This window comes from Chinchilla lanigera, unplaced genomic scaffold (assembly GCF_000276665.1).
Source record: "Chinchilla lanigera isolate Chin_1 unplaced genomic scaffold, ChiLan1.0 scaffold00080, whole genome shotgun sequence".
Lineage (NCBI taxonomy): Eukaryota > Metazoa > Chordata > Mammalia > Rodentia > Chinchillidae > Chinchilla > Chinchilla lanigera.
The window spans coordinates 9,186,716-9,208,188 of NW_004955481.1; the positions used below are offsets into that span (position 1 = coordinate 9,186,716).

The 21,473-nt window shown below is 48.8% G+C and overlaps 1 protein-coding gene across 1 annotated transcript in view; it reads left to right on the plus strand.

Annotated features, from left to right (window-relative positions):
- LOC102012965 overlaps positions 1-20,614 on the plus strand; it is a 24,766-nt gene extending 4,152 nt beyond the window's left edge. Inside the window, exons 2-6 of the mRNA XM_005402931.1 lie at positions 1,469-1,586; positions 2,213-2,325; positions 5,454-5,514; positions 10,577-10,692; positions 20,266-20,614. Coding sequence (XP_005402988.1) covers positions 1,545-1,586; positions 2,213-2,325; positions 5,454-5,514; positions 10,577-10,692; positions 20,266-20,614 — 681 coding nt within the window. The 5' untranslated portion in view covers positions 1,469-1,544. The remainder of the gene's footprint in view (positions 1-1,468; positions 1,587-2,212; positions 2,326-5,453; positions 5,515-10,576; positions 10,693-20,265) is intronic.
- The last annotated feature ends 859 nt before the right edge of the window (positions 20,615-21,473 follow it).

A 21,473-nucleotide genomic window follows, 5' to 3' on the forward strand; every position in this document is an offset into this window, starting at 1 on the left:
CTCCTCCTCCTCCTCCTCCTTCTTCTTCTTCTTCTACTTCCCCTTCTCTGTCTCCCTCATTTTGATATTTTATTGATTGAATTGGGGAGATCAGAACACGACTGGCACGATGTCACCAGGATAATATCTGTAAAAATATAAACAGAATGAAATAGTCTCTTTAATAAGAGCACGTAACTTACTGAGACATCAAGGTTTTTTTAAGACTCTGAGTTCAGTCTTTGGTTCTCCTCCAGGAATGGCAGGAATCAGAAACCACATTAATCGTCCTGGCCTGTGCTTATGTATAGGCAATCTGAACTTGAGATGGCAAGAGAAAATACAACAACCACCAAATACAGCTGCAGACCCTACTGTCTCCTCTTTCCTCAGCTCGTTAATTTCCAGTTTGGATCTAGGATATCAGATCTTCAGGCTACTTCATACTTGAGTGTTTCTTATCTAATTGTTGACTCCCTCAGGGAAGAAGCTGTATCTATTTTATATTCCTAGTGATCAGAGTACCCTGGCACACAACTGATGCTCAACTTATATGCCACCAGCCTTTCCCCTATTAGCTCTCAGGGCCTTTGTACTGAAATATGTGCCCAGTCCTCCCTCCCTCCTTCCCTCCTTCCCTCCTTCCCTCCTTCCCTCCTTCCCTCCTTCCCTCCTTCCCTCCTTCCCTCCTTTCTTTCTTTCTTTCTTTCTTTCTTTCTTTCTTTCTTTCTCTCTTTCTTTCTTTCTTTCTTTTTCTTTTCTTTCACTAATTTGGCTAGCTTGAGCTCAAACTTTCGATCTTCCTGTCCCAGCTTCCCAGAATGCTGGCATTACAGGTGTGTGCCACTATGCCCATGAATGGAGGATCTGACAGGAATACAATCCACAGGCTTAGAGCTGTGGGTTGGTGATGATCTGAAATTTCAGCTGTCCCCTCCCCTGCTAGTTCTCCATGGGCAATTCTTCAATCACTCTTGCTGGTGCTGTATCAAGTACTCCCATCACTCTGTCTTCTAGGCACAGGGTAGGATGGCATTTCCTGTGGTTGTTGTTGGGGGTACCAGGTGATTACTTCTTGCCAGTGGATCATGAGAAAAAGTAACTATGTTCCTAGCCATGGACTGTAAGTCAAAATGTCACTTCCTGACTGTTTAACTATTAGTGTGAGACCCTCAAAGTTCTCTGCTTTTGCACATGACTGACAATGTTCAACACAGAGGATGCTCCACCCACCTACCTCTTGAGTCACTGCAATAAGCAGTCCCCTTGCCTACCCTCGTGAACATGTAGCATGAATAAGAAATAATTCTTTGTTGCTTTTGGCCTCCATGGTCCTGGGATTGTTTGTCACCATGGCATAACACAGGCTTATTCTAACTTGTCAGTTCTCTCTAATGCTTCTCCTGCCTTTCCCTTGACCCATGAACCTCAGATCCCTTTTTCGTTCAGTTTTCTATCTAATCATCTTGATTCTCTCTTCTCCACTCAGTTATTCACTTCTTGAACAAATATTCCCTGAGCATCAGCAGGAGACAGAATGTGAAGAACTAGAGGAGGAACCAGACATGCCCTCAGGAACTCACAGTCTGGTGGACTTTCCACTCCTGGTAAGTTCTATCTCAGTCATCTTGAAGATTGCATCACAGGCCATCTGGTTTGTCCATGGAGAGTGAGGTTAGAAGCTGCCTCTTCCCATAATTGTGGCCCCTCTGTCACCACCAGTGCCACTGATGTTCCCTGAGCCTCTTTTGGAAGAGGGGGAAATCACTGGTTCCAGGGCATGGGTCTATGCACAGGGGAACCCTGGAAGTCCACTGTGATGCCCTTCTATGGAGCACCTGGGCACCTGCAAAATCTTTGGTTTTTTATCAGTAAAGAAGCCAAAACACAGAGGGCACTGTGGATGTGTCCAGGTTTACACAGCATCAGAGTTACAAGCTCAAGACTAGACTCGAAGACTCTTGTGTCCTTCAAAGAAAGAATTCCTGCCTTAGCCCTCAGTTCATCTTCAGCATCATAAAAGAACTGCCACAGATGCTGTAGGAATCCATCAGACCCACTGATATAAGGTCTAATGAGGCAGGCTGCAAATGGACGTGAGTAGCAGGGAAGAAGAATTGGGGACTGGAGGGCGGATTCGCTAGAGAGAGGGGACAGAGAGCTGTAGTCACTAACGGGAGCAAAATGAGGAAAGGAGCTTGTCCACCTAAACCACTCTTCTGCCTCAAACCAGGTAAATCTCAGCCCTCTGAGCCACCAGTCCTTCACCTCCTACTGTCCCCTGGGAAGACTTCCTCCAGACCTGAAACACTCCTGCTACATCACCTCAGGTCTCTGGACAACCAGGTACATCACCTTTTTTCAAGAACCTCCAACCTTGAAATGGGTCCTGGGTTAGGGTTTTCTTCTGCTTTAACAAATGCTGAAGGTAGTCACCTTAAAAAATATTCATTCTGGCTTAGAGTTTTGAAGGTTTCAGTCTATGACTGGGGGAACTCCCTGCTTTTAGATACGCGGTGGGCACGCAGCACAACATGGCAGGGAGTGCATGGTGGACCAAAACCATTCATCTCATGGTCAGGATAAGAAAAGGAAAGAGAGGCCGAGACTGGTTCCCCCATAATCCCCTTCAAGGGCACACCCCCAATGACCTAAAGACCTCCCATAAAGCCCCACCTCTTAAAGATTCCATCACCTCCCACTAGCACCAAGCTGAGAGCCAAACTTTAACATGTGAGCCTCTGGGAGACACTTAAGATCCAAACTGCAGCAAGTCCTCTGTGCATTTAGATGCAGGGAGGAGGAAGGGAGGGGAGGAGTGAGGGCCAGATCTGTGTGTTTCAGCCCTTCTACAGCACCCTATCCTAGGTTCCTTCTTTGCCTACTCCCTTGGTTCCTAGCTGTCTCTCTTGTCTCCTACTACTTGAACTGGCACAAAGTTTGTGGCAAGGTGACCCTGTCGTCCAGTTCCAAGGTGGATGGGGAAGCTGGAGACTAAGCAATTAACACACAGTCGGGAGTAAAGGTGCCCAGGGAAATTTCCCGCAGAAGCGAGCCTGCCAGACAGGAAGGTTCAGCAGGCAAAAGGCAGTGAGGGAAGCAGTCTCCTGCATGCACTGTCTGCTTCTTTTTCTCTGGCAAGAAGCCACTGTAGTGGGAGCAGCAGGCCAGGAGGAGGAAAGTCACAGGGTGCCTCGCAGAGAAGGGGGAAGACCAGGCATGGGGAGAGGGTATCCTCCTTCATGCCCCTTCCTGAGGAGGGATGGCCACTGATCCTTGGACCGCCAGCTGCGGTGGACTGCCTAAAGGCTGGAAGAGCAGGCTTTGAGATTCTGAGAGACTTCCAAAGTCACACTATGTGCACAATACACACACTCAACATGGTAACAACAACACAGCAACCCCAGGCACGTGTGCATAGCCACATGTGTCACATACAGGCAGCAAGTACACAACATGGTCATTCATGTGGCAGCACACAATAGTGCACACACACGTAAGTATGTCTACACACACACACACACACACACACATACACAGGAATTCCATCCCAGGTCTCCTTTCCCACTTTCACAAAAGGAATTGGAGATTTAAAACCAATGAATTCCACTTCTCTGCCTCCCCTCTGCACAGCCTCACTCTCAGAAGCCAGTATACATGGCTCCAAACCTTATTCCAAACAGACTGACTAAATATGACATCAGGTATTTGGAGACACCAGCTCATGGCCTGACTGTAGCCTTCTGACTGTAGGACTTTGGGGGCATCCCAATGTCTCTGGGCCAGTTTCCTTATCCACCCACTGGGCTACTAGTATGACAGAATAAGCAGTCTCCATTGGTGGGACAGTGGTGAGGTCACTTTGCAAACTGCAGGCTATATGCACATAAATGTGACCTGCCCAGTCCTAGAGGAGGCCCCCATCCCAAGTATGCACGGGCCTCCCAGGACCCTCTGATGGGTCCCCTATAATAATCCAGCCAAGTTTGCTCTTAAAGGACTCACTGTAAGATCCCTACTTACAGTTCCAGAATATAGCTCAGTGGCACAGCGCCTGCCTGGCAAACTCGAGGTAATGAATTTGATTCCAGGTACCAAACAAACAAACAAAAAAAAACTTGCAAAGATCTTTTCATTCCAGTTTTGACTTTGTGTCCAACACTCACTCATTCAGTCATTCACTCAACAGCTATGGGATACCAGGAACTGTACACGATATTAAAATGGATAGGGTCTGACCCTTGCTCTCAGCAGCTCATATTCCAGTTCAGTATTCTGTTAGTTCTTAAAATCCCAATACTTGGGCCCCAGCCACTGAGACTCGTAATCAGTTGAACTAGAGTGAGACTCAGGCATCTGTGGCAGTAAAAAGCCTCTGAGGTGATTCTAATGTGCAGTCAGAGCTGAGACCCATCCCCCTAGCGGAGAAATTAGACATACACCAAAAGACAGAATGGGACATTTTTGCAATAGATGCACACACAGTAATAACAGCTAACATTTATGGAGTCATTTGGTATATGTGCACCCAGCAGTTTGCCAGTTCCTACATTAACATATTTGTTCTTCCCTAAAGCCCAGTAAGGCAGATCCCACACTGCCCATTTTACAGATGAATAAATGAAGCTCAGGAGATCAAGTAACTTACTCAAAGTAAGACTTCCTTAAAAAGGTGGCATTTGTGCTGAACCTGGAAAGGTGACAGAATTTTGCTCTGGAGAGAGAAGAATGGAAGGATGGGGGTGTTTTCCACCTGGCTGGTTGTTAGAACTTCATGACCTAAGAAGATTTTTAAATTGTGGGATGAGGGAGAGGGGAGCAGTTAGCAACACTACTGCCTGGGACACTGACATCTAGATAGGAGCTGCTGGGAACTTAGGTCACAGAGGCCGGAGGGGGTCAAATGATGGAAGAGAATATTTTAGGACAAATAAAAGGTAGAGCTACTTTACTCAGTGGGTAGCAGTTATGGGCCCCTTGTTATTATCACCAGAGGTGGTGGGATGAAAATAGAATATCAAGATAGAATCAAAGAAAATAGACCCAGAAGGAGTTTGGGGGAGGAAGCTGGGACTTTACCCTTAACTTTTTGAGAACAGCGATGTGGAAATCAGTTACCATGGCCTCTACTTAGAAACCTCAAAGTGTGGAAGGAAGGGCTTTGAGCCAGGGATCAGAGGCCGAATTCCAGATGCTTTTCTCTCTGAGCCTGGGTATCTGGGGGGCACGAGCAGGAATGGCTGAGCGTCAGTGTGCAAACCACTGAAATTCCACTAGCAGCATCTCAAGGCTGGGTTGCTGGGAACAGTGGGGTCCCCGGGCCTCACCCACTAAGTCCCACAGTTCTGCTTTTCTTTATACTGCACCCTGGCTGGCAGGAAGTATCCCTGACTAACAGTTTCTGCAATCAGAACAGTTTGAAAGTGTAGCTCTGACTTCTAGATTAAGATGGCTTTGTCTCCTCTCTCTCCTAGAACCCCAAAAATGACACAAAGTGCTCAGGGGCTCAGGTCTGGAAGGCTTCAGATGCAGGAGGTAAGAGTGATCTGATGCTAGTAAGAGTGATCATTAATTGTGATGTGTCAACTTGAATGAATTAAGAAATATCTAGCAGATTAGTGGAGCACACTTCCGGTTGTATCTGTGGATGGTTGACATGTACGCCACACTGAGGAAGGAAGACCCACCCTGGGTGTGGGTGGCACCAACCAATAGGCTGGTAGCCCGGATGGAATAAAAAGGGAAAGAAGAAGAAAGTGTTCCTTCTCCTTCTTCAGAGGAAGAGCTCCAGTCTTTGCCTTTGCCTTTGGATATTGGTCTCCAGTTCCTTCAGGCTTCCAGAGTCTTTACCCTGGTTTTCCAACACAGACTCACATCAGACTTTTCGGTGAACTCCAGGCCTTCAAACTTCAACTAGATCTTCTGGCTCTCTTTTGTGCAGACAGCCATTTTGAATTCTTCTACCCCCTGATTCCACAGGCAGCCATTGTAAGCCTACTTGTAAACCCTTCATACAACCATTTATATTATATTATATTTTATATCTGTTCCACTAGTAAACACTAACTGATACAATGGGCTCAATGGAGTCTGAATTGAAGTCCATGGGAGCCCCAGGCCCTCAGAAGTCAGAACTCCTCACTGCCAACTGTACTAGGAGGCTATCTCTATGAGTAGGGGGAAAGGCTTGAAAAGCCAATATGATTTTCAGTTGCAGGAGCAGCCTCCCCATTCAACATTACACACTGAAGTTCAGCTTTCCACTGGCTTTACCACAGAACAGGAAACTCCAGATCAGCTTTCCATACTGCGTGTTTATTTGGAAAGAGATTTCTGAGGTGCAGCGCTGATACCTAAGTCTTCACGTTGTGCTCTAGGGATGTTTCCAGGTGCTATTCATGCAATAAGTTTTCTAATCATCCCAACAATCTGTGAAGTAAGTAGATTGCTGTTCTGCCCCCATTTTACAGATGAGAATCTTGAGAGAGAAAGAAACCAAGCCCAAGTATAGCAATGCTGTGAATAAGCCATAGGACAAACTGTGGATCTAAGTAGCCTGCCTCCAAGACCATCCTCTAGACCACCCATGCTACATGCAATACCACCAAGGCAAAGACCAAGTACATCAAAGGCACGGGGAGGAACAAAGAAATAATGCTGAAAATTTGCTTTAAAAGTCTTTCAGAAAATTCTAATAAATATTTTGAAGATAATGCATTTATATGACAGGAATAGGGTACTATGCAAAAGGAAAAACTATAGAACAAAAAAGGGCTATAGAAAATTGAAAACAAGAATATGAGAGAAAATATACAACAGGTAGTGGAAAACATATCAATTCAATCTTTTGGAAACTAAACAAAGTGACAAAGACATGGAAAATGAAAAATACATGATTTAAAGAACTGTGCTAGATTTTATCATTTGGCGTCATTATTTACTCATCTCAATCTCCAAACTTTTGCCACATGGCCTTGCAGCTTCTACTACTAAAATGGCCTGTTGACTCTTAAATCAGGTTTCACCATCTGATTTGCTTTGGATCAAAGACAGAATGTGACCAAAGGCTTGGAAAACTCTGATGGGATTGCGCTGTCCATGCCATCTTCATGAGAAAAGCATTCATCCCATGAGGACAGAGACAGACATGTGGAGCAGAGATGAACCCCTAGCAAAGACCATTCTTGATCAAGCAACATCTCACCTCTTCACAGATGTGTGGCTTAGCCCAGCCAGCGTTAACAGCCACCCAGCCAAGTTCAGCCTAGAGAATAAGCAATCATGCTTTAAGCCACCGAGTTTTGAGTTGGGTTGTTACGCAACTTTATTACACCCATGGTTAATTCATGCAAGGATTAATCAGGGAGCTAGTACCCAACTAACAAAGAAAATAGTAGAGAATTATCAAAGAAAGAATTCAAATAAATTTAAATTTCCCAGCACTAAAATGTAGGAACTTTCCACTAAAGAGCCTACCAGGTGCTCAGAACAGTAGATAGAGCCACTCAAAGACATAGTACTGTGACATTTCAGAATATATAGACAAAGAATTGATCCTGCAAGTGTCCAGAAAGAAAAGACAGGTTACATACAAAGAAATATAGTTGTAAAATTTCTCAGAGTGCAACAGTGGATATTAAATAATGATGGGGCAGTGCCTTTTAAAGTTGTGGGGAAATTATTTTCAATACAGAATTAATATACCTCAATCTACAACTGAGACATATGTTGACAACGTAAAACTGTTTTAGACATGTAAGGATTCAGAAAACTCATTTTGCAAATACCTTTATTTAGTAAGCTACCAGAAGATATGCACCAGAAAATCTGAGAAATACACAAAGAAAGTAGAATCCAGAAAACAGGATTCAACAAGGGAGACTGGCAGGAGATGCATCCCGAACAAAAGCTTTGCAGTGGGTATAGAGATTAATAGGCTAGACTCGGGGCTGGGGATTTAGCTCAGCGGCACAGGACCTGCCTGGCAAGCGCAACATCGTGAGTTTGATTCCCGGTACCGGGGAAAAAAAAAAAAAAAAAAAAACAATAGGCTAGACTGAAAAAAGAAATTCAAGACTCAAGGAGGTAAAGAATCTAGGAAAAGAAGAGTGACTGACTGACAATCGATGATCTCAAATCATGCTTAAAATCCTGGGTGGGGGAGTGGCTCAATGGTAGAATGCTTGCCTACATGCGCAAAATCCTCCATTCAATCCCCAGCACTCCAAAAAAGTGTTAACTTCTTTTGTAAAAGTCCTAATGATTATGGTATGGCAGATCTGGTACAACATTCAGAAAAGTTCAAGGAAATGATGCCACTGAAATGTGACTCTTGCTTCTGAATATATTTATCAGAGTGGTTAATGCTAGATGCCACAATACATCATGTTTATTTCTGTCTTACACTACATGCTGATAAAGAGGTAGTCATTTCTTTTGTATCTGCGCCTCATGGAACCCATGACCTGCATCACCTTCTCACTAGGGAACAGAGGAGAGTGACATGGGCTCTTACTCGCTTTAATCCAAAGAGATCATTCAGAGCACATATCCCCACCTAACTGCAAAGGAAGTTGGGGCATGGAGGGGAACAGTTGGAAAGTTGATGAGCACTAGCTGTCTCTGCCACATCAGAGGGAGAAAAATGTATGAGGAAGAAAATAACATAGCCTATTGCTTGACTGTAAGTGAGCTACATTTGCACATTCATGATAATGCTCTCGATTTGACTAAAAATTGCAATGTGACTATATAAAAAGAAGGGGACAGACAACAGAGCAAAATCTTCATCTATCATAGCAAAGAGTTCAGAAGTCAGTTTTAACACTGATAAAGCAAAAATAGCTGCATGTGCATATTATTAAGAAGCAAAAGGCAAACATCAAAAAAAAAAAGCAGCTGAAAGAGTTAAAAATGTGTTGTTCTGAAAGCAAGAGTGGAGGTAGAAAGAGTGCGGAAAGAGTGTTTTTTTATTATAAGCCTTTTGACAGTTTTAGATGCTTTATACATATCTTACTTGGATAATTCTTAAGGCAAACAAAAAAATTAAGGATTGGAAAAAAAGCCCTCTGCGTTTGCTGATCATTAAGAACCCTTCTGACCCAACTGTCTAAGGTTCTTGAATTTCAAGCATCTAGAGGAGAAAGCTTGTGTCACCAGTGACATGCATCTGAATATGATCTATCATAGGTTGGAGAAATGAAAACAAACGTGGCCACAATGTTCTAAGCATGAGCAAGAGGGGTCCTTGTGAGATTGTGAACCCTGAGCTACAGCCAAGGGAACCCAGAATGGGCAAGGCTGCATCCTGGAACATCCAGAGCCTCACAAGTTCCCCGCAACTCTGCCAGATGAGCCACCACCAGCCTCCCTGGGGTCTCTGGAAGAGAACATGACCAGTTCTGCCCTGGGCCCCTGGCAGGTGCCGTGGGCATCAACTGTAATGAGAAGCGACAGGCACAATTGCCAGAGGAACATCCTGGCTTAGAGCTCATGCTTCCTAGAGTGGCTGGAGGGTTTCTCGAGCTGTCAAGAGGGTCCCCAAACACTCAGATACTGCATCCAATCTGGTCTTCCACATTAGCATCTCATTAGCATGGACTAAGGCCAAGCTGGGGCCTGGTCAGCAGCCCAGCTTTGGGTAGAAGGAGAACTCTGGTGAGCAGACAGGAGGAGCCCAGCAGCCTCCTCCTTCTCCCTAGCTCTGCCCAGCAATGAGAGGGGACTGAGCAGAGCCTTCCACCCAGTCCAGACACAGACCCGGCTACTAACACCCCGCCCAGGTTTTCTAGTACGGAAGGAGCAAACTGCAGCCGCTAAAGGCAAACAGTCATTAAACCCACCCTGGTTTCAACTCTTTCAGAGGCTGAGGACAGCACTGAGACAGCCCTCTGAAACCTGGTCTGGCTTCCTTCTCCGGTCCCACTGTGTCCTCAAATGTCCCTTGGTTTGAAGGCCGGAGCCTTCCTCTTTTTATTCTGTCTGGAATGCTCTCCCATCCCCTCAGCTAAATTCCACTGCTCCTTTGCCTCTGGTTCTAAATATTTTGCCTTTTCCAAGTCAGCTGAGAGATCATACCCACTTCTGGACAACAGGGCCACCGATGCCAGTGCCTGTTAAAGGCAATCTAAGTCCATAAAAGGGATTTGTGTGCATTGAAGAGGGCGCCCCACGTCCTATCTATCCTTGCTGGACTTACGGGCTTTGAGCTGCCAGAATCAAAGGCAGTTTGGGAACTTTCAGAGGGCCCAACCCTCATTTCCTGGATCACTGCCAACTGCATGCCCAGTCCCTTAGGGTCGGTTGGCTGGGGTCGAGAGATGTGCTCTGGAGAGCAGGATGTAGCTGGGGTGCATGCAAAGATCTGAGTTCAAAATGAGCTCTACGGCTGGCTGCTGCAGAGTCCTATGTTAGTCCCTCCTTGTCCCAGCCCCAGTTTCCCTGACTGTGAAGGAGGAGATTGGACCAGCTGTGACATTAGCTTGGGGCTCTTCCCACTGTGACAGTCTGTGATGCCAGCCTTCCCCCAGTACCCATTTCCAGAGACACCAAGATGATCAAAGCTGAGAGGTCACCGGCTCCGTTCTCCTGTTCTCAGACCAAAGAGCTCTTGAGAGGTTCCAGGAAGCTGTCCAACCCCACAGTCCGAGACCCACGGAGGAAATGTGTTTGGGAGACCATCTACGCCCACATCGCTCCCTGGGCCTCTCCCCTGTGGGGAAATTTTCCCAGCAGCATGTGTAGCAGACAGACCGCAGGAGACACTCCGAGCTGAGCACCCAGCACCGGATGGATGAGATAATCATAAATCCACAAATTGCAACAAGATAAAATTATCATTATATGAAGTTAAATTATTAATTAGCACCTCCAAAAAAAGACCAGCACCACCTGGTCTTGAATCTTGGAAGCTGTCTCTCTGAAAGCAACAGAAATATCAAAATAGCTTATCAGTGTTTCACAGCGTGGGCACGGTACCCCATGACTACGGAGCCTAGAAGCTTGAGGGCAGCTTCCAGCCAGGCAGCCTGCTCCGCCTGCCCTCTTCTAGCAGTGAGGGTGAGACAGGCCAGTTCAGATAAGGTTCCAGGGGAAGGAAAACAATCCATGTGACCCATTTTTATGACTGGAGAAACTGAGGCAAAGCACAAGGTAGAAAGCCCACAGTTAGAGGAGGTGTTTGTGTGCTGGGTTAGGAAGAGGGTAGGGTCTAAGACTGCCTGATTGTCCAAGGACTAATGACACTCATTCTATTGCATACCTACTATGTGCCAGGCACCAGGAGTATAGACATAAAGCCCATAATTCCGTGCCTTGAGGGGCACAATGGCACAGTGAGAAGCAGGACCAATATATTACCCAGTTCTACTCTCAGCTTTCTCCCACCTCTAGTCAAGGGACTTGGCCCTTTGTCATTACCGTTATTTCTACTGTCATCATCACATCACCATCACCTACTCTCCCCACCGACTCCTACCAGCCACATTTCCTCACTGAATCCGAGAACTGCAGCAGCTTAATGAGGGGGGAGGAGGCTTTTGAGAGCATCTTTCAAGCCAGGCATCAATCCTTGCTGTGGATGCCTGCTGAATTGTGACCCAGTGGAACACTCTCAGCAATAAGGGGCTGACTCACTGCCTCATCAATCAGCCCATTGCATCTCTGGGGAGCAATTCTTCACACGCTCACTTATTCATTCATTCCATGAGCATTTACCAAGCATCTACTAGAAGCTACTAGTTCTTGAGATACAGAGGAAAATATAACCCAGTGCCTTTCTATAAAAGTTCTAGCGAAGATAAGAGAGGCAAACAAATAACCGGGTGCATGGTGAGGTGGGTAGGGAGAGCACTTGGTACCTCTGATCAGGTGCGATGTGTGGGCTCTGGGAAGTGGCCGCCGTCACGATCCCCTGTCACAGATGAGGACACTGCAGCATGGGAGACTAGGGGACCTGCCCACAGTGACTCCATTGGAAAGTAGGATCAGGACTTACCCCTGAGCTGCCTGACTCCAGCTGAGGTCTTGGGCCCTAGATTAGGGATGGTGTCATCCCTTGCTGTTCGGCAAAGGCCTGCAGGCGACACACAACCCAGGCCCAGTGGTGCTCTGTGTTCTGTTCTCTCCATAGGTACTGGGAGTCCTCACCTAGGCAGTCTGCTCCCTGAAGCTCAAAACCGGCAGACGACCCTGAATCCCACAGGGTGGGCTTCAACTTGGATGGAGGTGGACACACAGACCACTTTGTCTCATGTCTTCTTCCTCTGTGTGTCCCCCAAATAGGACAAACTCCATGGCCCAGATCCGTCCTGGCTCCAGCCAAACAAGGCCTGAATAATTCACGGCCAATGAACAGCCCAGCCCTGGAGCCACCTTCTAGTGGCCAAATTGCAGAGAGGGTGGAAGACAGGGCAGCTGGACCCTGGAGGAGGCTGTGGTGGGACTTCCCAGAGCCACTAACAGCGTGGAAGGGAAGGGTAAACAAGGCCCCATGAATTATTCAGCCAAGCAGCCGCTGATGCGGCCTGGGGGTGGTGATGGCATGACAGTCAGACAAGTCTGACGTCAGCTCACCTAGAGTGCCCAGTGTGGCCAGACTCTGACCAGGGCCAGAGGGCAAAAGGTATCAGATAATGTACAAAGCCCCTGCCTGTGAGAGATACCAGAGCCAGGCAGAGCCTGAAACCTAGTCCTGGGTCTTCTGAGTGTACTCAGAAGATCACATGGTTCTCAGAGAAGGCTGGACTCCCAGCTGAGTCAAAGCATCCAAGCAGCTTGTCCTGGAACAACCCTTGAACCTCGCTTCCTCAGCTTTATCCGCGAGGAAACAGAAGCCAGGGCTGCGTTATGATAAGTCCCCAAATGTTCTCGGCGGCTGAGATAATAACTTCCCCACACCTGAATCTGTCGGTCCTGGCACAGTCAGGAGCCCAGTCCTGGGCACAAGGTGAATGGTAGGGTCTCTCCTGGGAGAACGCACACTACCTGTGCTGCAAGCATTCCATGAGGGAGGAATCTGAGCTGTCTGCAGGTCCTGTGCTGAGCCACCCAACCAGGCCAGAGGTACAGAACTGGCCGGCAAAGCCCGGCCTGACTGCACTCCCCCACTGATTGCTGTGTAAGCCTGGGCCAGCCTGTTTCCTTCTCTGGGCCTCAGGCTTTCCGGGCTCTGACTTCTATGACACTAAGACTAGGTGGGAAAGAGGGGCTGGCTGACCGTCCCCTCAGATAGGGCTACTCAGGTGGGAGGAAGCTTTTTTGGAACCCACGGAGTATGAGGCAGGCCTTGCTGGCAGGAAGCTCCAGCTCTCGAGTTTCTATCTTCCCCCCGAGAGAGACAGTGCTGTGCTGAGGACGGTGAAACTGCCGGCAACTGCTCAGGCCCACTGCATCATCACGTGGGGCTCCCACCTTGTGAGGAAGGATTTTCAGCATGGTTATGATTCCCAGAGTGAGGACATAGGCAGCAGCTTAGCCCAGAGAAACCAAGTGAGTCCTTGATCCAAGTCCACACAACCAGCAAGGGGCAGAGCCCATTCTAGAACCCCACCAGACCTGCAGTTCCCCTCATCCATGAAAAGACTGGCTTCTGAAGCAGGAGCGCCCACTGGTCACTGGCCCTGCTGGACCACAGACCCCCAGTCTGCTCCTAGCACAGCTCCCAGAGGCCAGGAGGCTACACAGGCACTTGGCTGGTCATCTGATGAACTTCACCAGGATCTAGTCCTGCTCTGCCACTTCCCAGCTATGAATAAGACTCTTTCCCTGAGAGGCAGCTTCCTTAAATGATTTGGGGGTTAATAATGTCAATCCCAGCCCCATGTGCTGTCCTGTGACTATAATGGACCTAGCCTCCAACCAGGAAGTTCAGGACAGGACTGGACAAAGCAGGGACGAGCACCCTGGAGAGGAGCAGGGCCTGAGCATGAAGACAGGGCAGCGGGGAGGAGGGGAGGAGGCCACCTGGGCAGAAGCCCAGAGAGCTGCCTAAGTGCTCTGTAATAAATAAGTGATACCGTATCAGCTACCACCTAATGTATCCATGGTGCGGTCCAGTGGGGTGGGCCCGGTAGGGGGCAGCCAAATGGGGAGGTTTATTATAGACTTGGCGGCCTTTGAGCTCACTCACATATTGCATCTCTTCTAGCTTTAATTGGCTCAGGGGTGGCAGGCTGACCCTCAGGGCACAGAACCTCTTCAGAACCAGAGGGCAAAGACATGCGGGGCAGCTGTTCCCTTGGGTCCCCAGCAATACTAATGCTGCAAGAGGTTTCTGGGAGCCCATGGCATCAGATCTGCAGGGGCTGGAGGCGCTCCTTTTCATCCATCCTCTCGGCACAGTGCCTTGTTCTCAGCCTTGGTTTACCTGCCTATAAATCAAAAAGAATACAGAAGCTTTGGAAACTAAGGTCCAAATTAAGGCTACCGGTTCCTCCAGCATAAGGGACTGGAAAAGATGCTCCATGCCTCTTCTGACCAGAGGAGCACACTGCAGGGGCCCTAGAGCCACTGGCTCCTCCAAGAGGAGGGGAAAGAAGAAGGAAGATATCTCCACGCAGTGCTGTTTCTACAGCACCCCCTGAACCCTTGTCAGTGATGAGGGCTCTCTCTGCAGACCAAAGGGTAAGGCTCTGCCTCTTAAAGGCTCAACACAAGAAGAGTCCCGTACCCTGAGGACCCAGAGCACACAAGGCTGTGTGTGACCGCCCCACTCCCTGTGACTTTCAGAATGCCTCTTTCTCTCTGGGTTCCCATATCACTATCTATTATAAGGAAGGGGAGGCAGAATCACCACAACTCAGTGTCTTCCAGACACACAGAGAGAACCCTAAACACCTGGCTCCAGCCTGGCTGGGACCACCAACTCACATAAGAGACAGAAGAACCTGTGACTGGGCCCCCAACTCCCTGTCCTTAAGCAGAGTTGTGTGGTTTCTGAAGCTTCTCCAGCCTGTGAATCTGTGGCCAGAAATAGTATGGTGGCTCCTTAAAATTATTAAGGATAGACATTGCCATGTGATCTAACAATTCCAGTTCTAGGTATAGAGGAAAGAGCTGAAAGCAAAGACTTAAATAGATATTCATACAACCACGCTCACAGCAGCAGCAGCGTTTGCAGTTGCCCAAAGGTACAGGTAACTCAAGTGTCCATGGATGGGTGGGTGAAAAATCCAAATGAAGTAGGTACATCGAACGGAGTACCATTCTGTCTTAAAGATGAAAGGGGGAAATGCTGGCATCTCATACACAGAGAAGCCTTGGAAATACCATGGAGAGTTAAATAGGTATGATTCCATTTCTACAGGGCACCTAGAATCGTCAAAATCACAGACACGGAAAGTAGAACGGAGATTGCCAGGGTCTGGAGAGAGTAGGAACCAGGAGAGGTGAAGTGGGAACCGAGGGTCAGTTTGCCAGATGAAAAAGTTCAGATCAGTTACACAACGATGTGAAAAAATGTAACACTACTAAAGTGTACATATAAGTTACTAAAATGAAAAATTTTATTTCACAGGTATCATTCTACATTTTGTTTTTGGAATGTAAGTTTCTACTGTCAGGGACTCCGTGCCACACTTTGGATATCAAGTAATCCTAAGGGAAAAAGAAAAGTAAAGACACCAAGGAAATTTGTTAATTAAAGGAAACTGTCGCACAGCCTTTGCAGCATGGAGAATGGAGGGAGGGTCAGAAAGTTCCTTGTCAGCCACAGTCCCTCAGGTTTGGCAAAACCGAGCACTTTTCTCTACCCGTATCATTGGCAGTGAGCCAGCACCCAGCCGGCTGGGGAGGCCCAGGTCCATCAGAGGCCCCTGTGGAGGTACCGGCCCCAGTCTGGCTGAGGTTCAAGGCCCTCTGCAGTCTGGTACAAGGAAAACTGTGCAGATTTCACTTCCTCCCCATGAACGACCACCACCCACCTGCATGGAGTACACTGTTTGAAGTTCCCTGAGGCCCCAGCAGAGCCAGTCACTTGGTCCCTCCACCTCTCCAAATCCCAGCTCCTTTGCTGTCTGATTGGTCCTCACAACTGCCTGCACCTGCCTCACCAACTAGACTGTGAGCTCTAAGGGAGAGGCTGGGTCCTGTCCAAGTCCTTTCCCTCCCACACCTCTCCTGGGAGCCTCAGTGTGGTACTCAGTAGGTCCTGAAAACATTTGTGCAGCTGGACATAGTACAATCCTTTGGGAGGCTGAGGCAGAAGGATTGCAAATTCAATCCCGGTCTAGGCAATATAATGACTCAGTGAGATACTGTCTATGAATGAATGGATGAATGAATGAATGGACTGGGGACTCAACTCAGTGCAAAGATCCTAGGCTCAATTCCCAGCTCTGCCAGAAGAAAGGAAGGAAAGAAGGAAGGAAAGAAAACTAAGTAAGAGTAACTCCATAAGAAGGCTCTGTATTCTCTATTCAGAAGGAAAAATTAAGTCCCAAGGATCTAAAATGCCCAAGCTGGACCACTCTGGACAGGATAATCTTATCTTTTCTCTCTTCCTCTCCAACCCCTCCCATTTCCCTCTCACCAGTCCTGGGAATTGAACCCAGGGCCTTTGCAGTTATCTATATCCCTAGCCCCTACCGCAATTTCTTTTTTATTCTGAGCCAGGGTCTTGCTAAATTGCTGAGTTGTCCCAACTGGGCTTGAACTTGCGCTCCTCCTGGCTCAGCCTCCTAACATGCTGGGATTTCAGGCATGTACCACCACACCTGGCTTCGGGGTCACTTAGTCAGAACCACAGGCCCTAAGAGTCTCACTGGGACCCAAACACTGGCTAGGTGTTTTCCATGCTAACCTCTTTGAATCCTTCCCAGAGCCTTGTAAAGGAGAAGTTGTGACTGTGCCTATTTTATAGATCAGAAAGTTGAGGCTCAGACACAGAACTTCTGCCTCAGGTCTCCCAGCTGGGTCTTGAATCCAGCTGTGTCCATTTCCCCAGCAGGTGCTAAGCTGTGAGAGAGTAAGCCAGATGGCCACCTGCATGGTTCCCTGTGAGTCCTGAGAACAGCTAGGCCACCTCCTCATCCTGCCCTTGAAGGCGCAAACCCAGCGTTGCCACTCAGCCCAAGAGGAGCCTCAGTGCTGCTGCTCTGGTTAGCATGCCGATGCCTGATGGACTCTGGCACTGAGCCGCTGCTGCCCTGCTACTGCCTCGGCAGTTCTGTGCATTAGCTCCGCAGGGAAGCAAATGAAAACAGCAGCGAAGGAGAAAAACCCCTTCTCTCCTGTACTGCCATTCCTGCCACCCCAGCCAAATGCTGCTGCTGCTGCTGAGGTGTCCCCCCAGCCCAACCCCCGGCTGGAGTGTGGGGTGAGGGTGATTGGAGGTCCTAATATCCCAGAAAGTACTGAGAAGCTTGGGGAGTCTTTTACCTGCTTCTCTGGTTCCAAGTGGGCCTGGCTTCTGCAGGTGGTCTCCTGGTTTTCCCCAAGATGCCAAAGCCCATACAATAAGACACAGACCATGCAGCGGGTCTTGATCCCTGCACCTTGACAGGGGAAACAGCTGACATTCAAGGCAGATGAGAATGATCTGTACCTTGTATTGGACCAGGGCTTAAAAATTTAAAAAGTACTTCCATAGTTTTAATTAATCCCTAAACAATCCTGAGCTACAGGAGCCAATATTCCCTATCCTCTTACTAAGCACAGGGCACTGTTCTAAGAGTTCTACCTGTATTATCTCATTTAATTCCCGCAACCATACTGTGGGCTAGGAATTACTACCAGCACCTGTGTAAGCCAGGTGGAAAAACAGGCACAAAAAGGTTAAAGAATTTTTCCCAGGTCACATGGATTCTGGCTTGTCTGGCTCAGATTTAAGCCCAGGCACTGTGATTCTGAATCCAGGTGTCCTCTTACCTTGTCCTGCTGTTTAATGATTTTGGTGCTGGGCACTTGGTGAGTATTTTATTCCTACCAGTAAGGAATCAGGCTCCCTTCCATAAACTACCCACAGCCACACAGCCAGCAAAAGGCCGAGGCAGGAGTTGAATGTGGCACTACCTGACCTCAAGATATGCCCACCTTAAAACATAACATGACTCTGCCTGTGCTTCAAATGAGGAAGCAGAGGTTCTCTGTGACTGTAACTGACCAATAGTCACAGCCTGCAGCTGGGTAGCAGAGCTGGGACTGAAGAACAAAGCCTTGGATTCCAAATCCGAGAAAGATGAGAGTTAAGGATGTCATTAAAGACAGACCTACAAGGCAAACCAGAGGGAAGGGACCAGAAACAAGGAGACCAAGGTATAGATGCAGGGAAACGGGAGGAGCTGGCAGTCAAGGTTGGATAAGGGCAGGCCAACTGTTATGGTTTGTGTCTGGGTGTCCCCCCACATCCTCATGCAGTCGTGGGGCAGGCTTCTAGATATCTGATTGATCCATAGTCTAATGCTGGGATTATGGGTGTGAGTGCTACACTCACCTTGGGGCAGATAGTTTGCATATGTAAGGGAGAGAAAGAGGCTGCTTGCAGCCACTCCTCCCTTTTTGCTCTTGTTGCTTTGCTATCTTCTGCCACCATGAACTGTTGCCTTCTGCCATGTGCCACTCTCCTTTGGAGCCAGCCAAGTATAGACTGAAATCTCCGCACACTGTAAGCTAAGGGCAGGGGATAGAGCTCAGGGGCACAAGTACCTGCCCGGCAAGTGCAAATTCCTGAGTTCAATTCCCGGTACCAAAAAAAAACCTGTAAGCTAAATAAACCTTTCCTTTCTTAATTCTGGGAGTCAGGTATTTTGTCTCAGCAATGAGAGAAAAGTAACCAAGACGCCAACCTTGTTGGCCATCCTGGAGGAATGGCCATGAGAAAGATAAGTAGCTTTAACCCCAGTGCCATTTGCCACCCATGTGACCTTAGGCAAGTCACTTCCCAGCCCATGCCTTGGCTCCTTTCCCTAGAAATGAGAACGATAGCACTGTGTACCTCATAGGGATCTAAGGAGGAGGATATACAAAGCGAAGAATGACGCTCCTGGGTGCTGGCCCCAAGCCAGACACCTAAGGGAATATTGTGTACAATACACACAATCCTGAAGATGAGTATTATAGACCATGTTTTACATAAATGAGGAAACTGAGGCTTGAGAATGTAAGCATTTCAGCTAAGGAAGGTCTCAGATGAATAGCGAAGGTGGGATTTGAACTTGGGGCGCGCTTCATGTGGGAGAGGCGTGGCTGATGCATCGGGGAACATGGGTCTTGGAGGAGAAGGCTACCGGGCACTGGGAAGCACTTGCTGGTCTGAGGGTTGGGGTGTGACTTCCAGCGGCCACTGCTTTCTCCTCTGGAAACCGGAGGTTTCTCGAGTGTCTGCCCCGACTTCCTCACCTGCCAGTCCTCATCTGAGCACAGGGGACACTTCTTCCCACCCTGGTGCTCCGTAAATGGAAACAAGGATGCGGCTTGATTAAGACAGCGGGAAGCAGGTGCAGCTCCTGCCTGTAGAGAGATGAGGGGCATAATCGGATCCAAATGGAGGCAGATGTTCAGAACTGGGCACAGATGCCCACACCCCAAAGTCTGGCTCCTGGCTTCCACCCTCCCTCGTCTGCCGGAGACAGTGGGTGAGGTGAGGGAGGAGAGCCTGGAGCAGCTGGTACCACTGGGGGCTGCATCCCAGCCCTTTGGTGGCCTGGAACACAGGCTCTAGACCAAACTACCTGGATTCAAATTCTTGTCATTTCTTAGCCAGGAAAACGTTTTTAGGTAAATAGCTCTTCTGTGCCTCAGTTTCCTCATCAAGAAAATAAAGTGTTAATGTTACAGCCCTCATAGAGGCTGCGAAAGGCAAAGTGGAGCAGGCCCTGGATGACTAGACCTGGCTCCGAGTAGAGCAGGCACTGGGTGCTAACAATCATTATGGTCATGACTTATAGACCCACAGATGGGCCCGGCAGAGCCACTGAAGCCTGTGGTCCTCCCTGACATGGCCCAGGTCCTCTTTTCTGGCTCCTTTGTAGCCTGGCAGCCATCGGCTCACACTCTGCCTGCCCTCCCACACTGCTTGCCTTTGCACACACAAGCGCTAACCACAGGATACCCTCCCTCCCGCATTAATAAGGGGCTTTATGACTCTTCCTGTAAGACCCAGCTCTTGCATTCTGTTCTGTCACCTCCTCTGTCCTCCCTCAACGCCTACACTTCCTCCATGGCCTCCAATACCCGGCTGACTCCGCACCTCCCAGCTGTGCCGCGGCTGTGCATATGGACGCCTCCACCCGAGTAAGCACCTTGGAGGGTGGAAATGACGTCATCTTCGTGTCCCCTCCACACTCCCAGGTCTTGGCTCAGTGCCTTAGCCAGGAGGATGCTCAGCGAACAGGAGCTTGCGAAGGGAGAAGGAGAGGAGGACACAGCAGAGGAAGAAGAGGCAGTCCTGTGCCCTTCCCTTCCCAGTGAGGGAGAATTCCTCCTGGTCGTCTACAACAAATGCCATAGAGTCCAGGAGGAAGGAGAGCGCTGTGATCAGTACGAGCTGGGCATCCCTGCTAGGACCACTACAGAGGTCTCTGACAAGTCCAAAGAGATACATAGAGACAAACTTATTAGAAGACATCAGATCTTAGAAAGGGGCAGTGACTCATCTCGGCCATCCAGGGAACTCATGTCAGAGCTGGAAGCAGCCTGAGCCCGGCCTCTCTGGAACAATTGCCACTGTGCCATATAGTCACTTTTGCTCTTCTGGCCCTGTGCCCCGCACCGTGCCCTCCCCCACACACGCCCACAGGCTGTGCCGGGGTGCCGGGTGAACGTTTATCAGCAGTGAGTTTTGCAGGGAATTCCAAATTACAGGGCTGGGCCGTTGGGGAGGCAAGGCTTACAGTGAGGCAGGGAGACAGGATGTGAGTGGCAGAAATCCTCGGCCTTCTTGCTCTGGGACCCAGGAATGCTTGTTCCAGAGGAGACCTTTGAGATCCCCAGCCCTACCTGTACCCCTGCCAGAACAAGGAAATGGAGACAATTCTCCTAGCTTCCTGGCTTTGGGCCTCAGAGCAGCAGCACGGCTGGCCGGCCCAGCCTCATTTCTCCTTTCCTTTGCCAGCACCTGCCCCAGGACCCCTTCTTGGCCTGAAGAGTGGCTTCCCCTTAGCCCTCCCCACTCCTTTCCCAAGATCGCAGAGGCAGACAGCGCTGTTCCTGCCCCTGGGAGTGGAGCTGGCTGAAACTCCCCCAACAAATGACAGCGGAATTACAAGTAGATGAAATAGTACTAATGGGTGGAGCAGGGGTCAGACAGCACAGAACCAGAGGGCGACTGTTCCTCCCAGGGAATGGGGTGGCATCTGGTGACTTGCTCATTGGCCCTGTGCTGGGCTTGCTTGGCCGAGGGCCAGGGAGTCCCGGTCCTGCTCCCACATCAAGGCGATAGAAAGGAGGGGAAGGGAGGGAGGAGAGAAGAGGATCAGCTGAGTCTCTTCTGAGACTCGGCCCGCCCTAGGCGCTGGGCTGAGCACTTTACCTGTTACACACATTATCTCATTTAATCC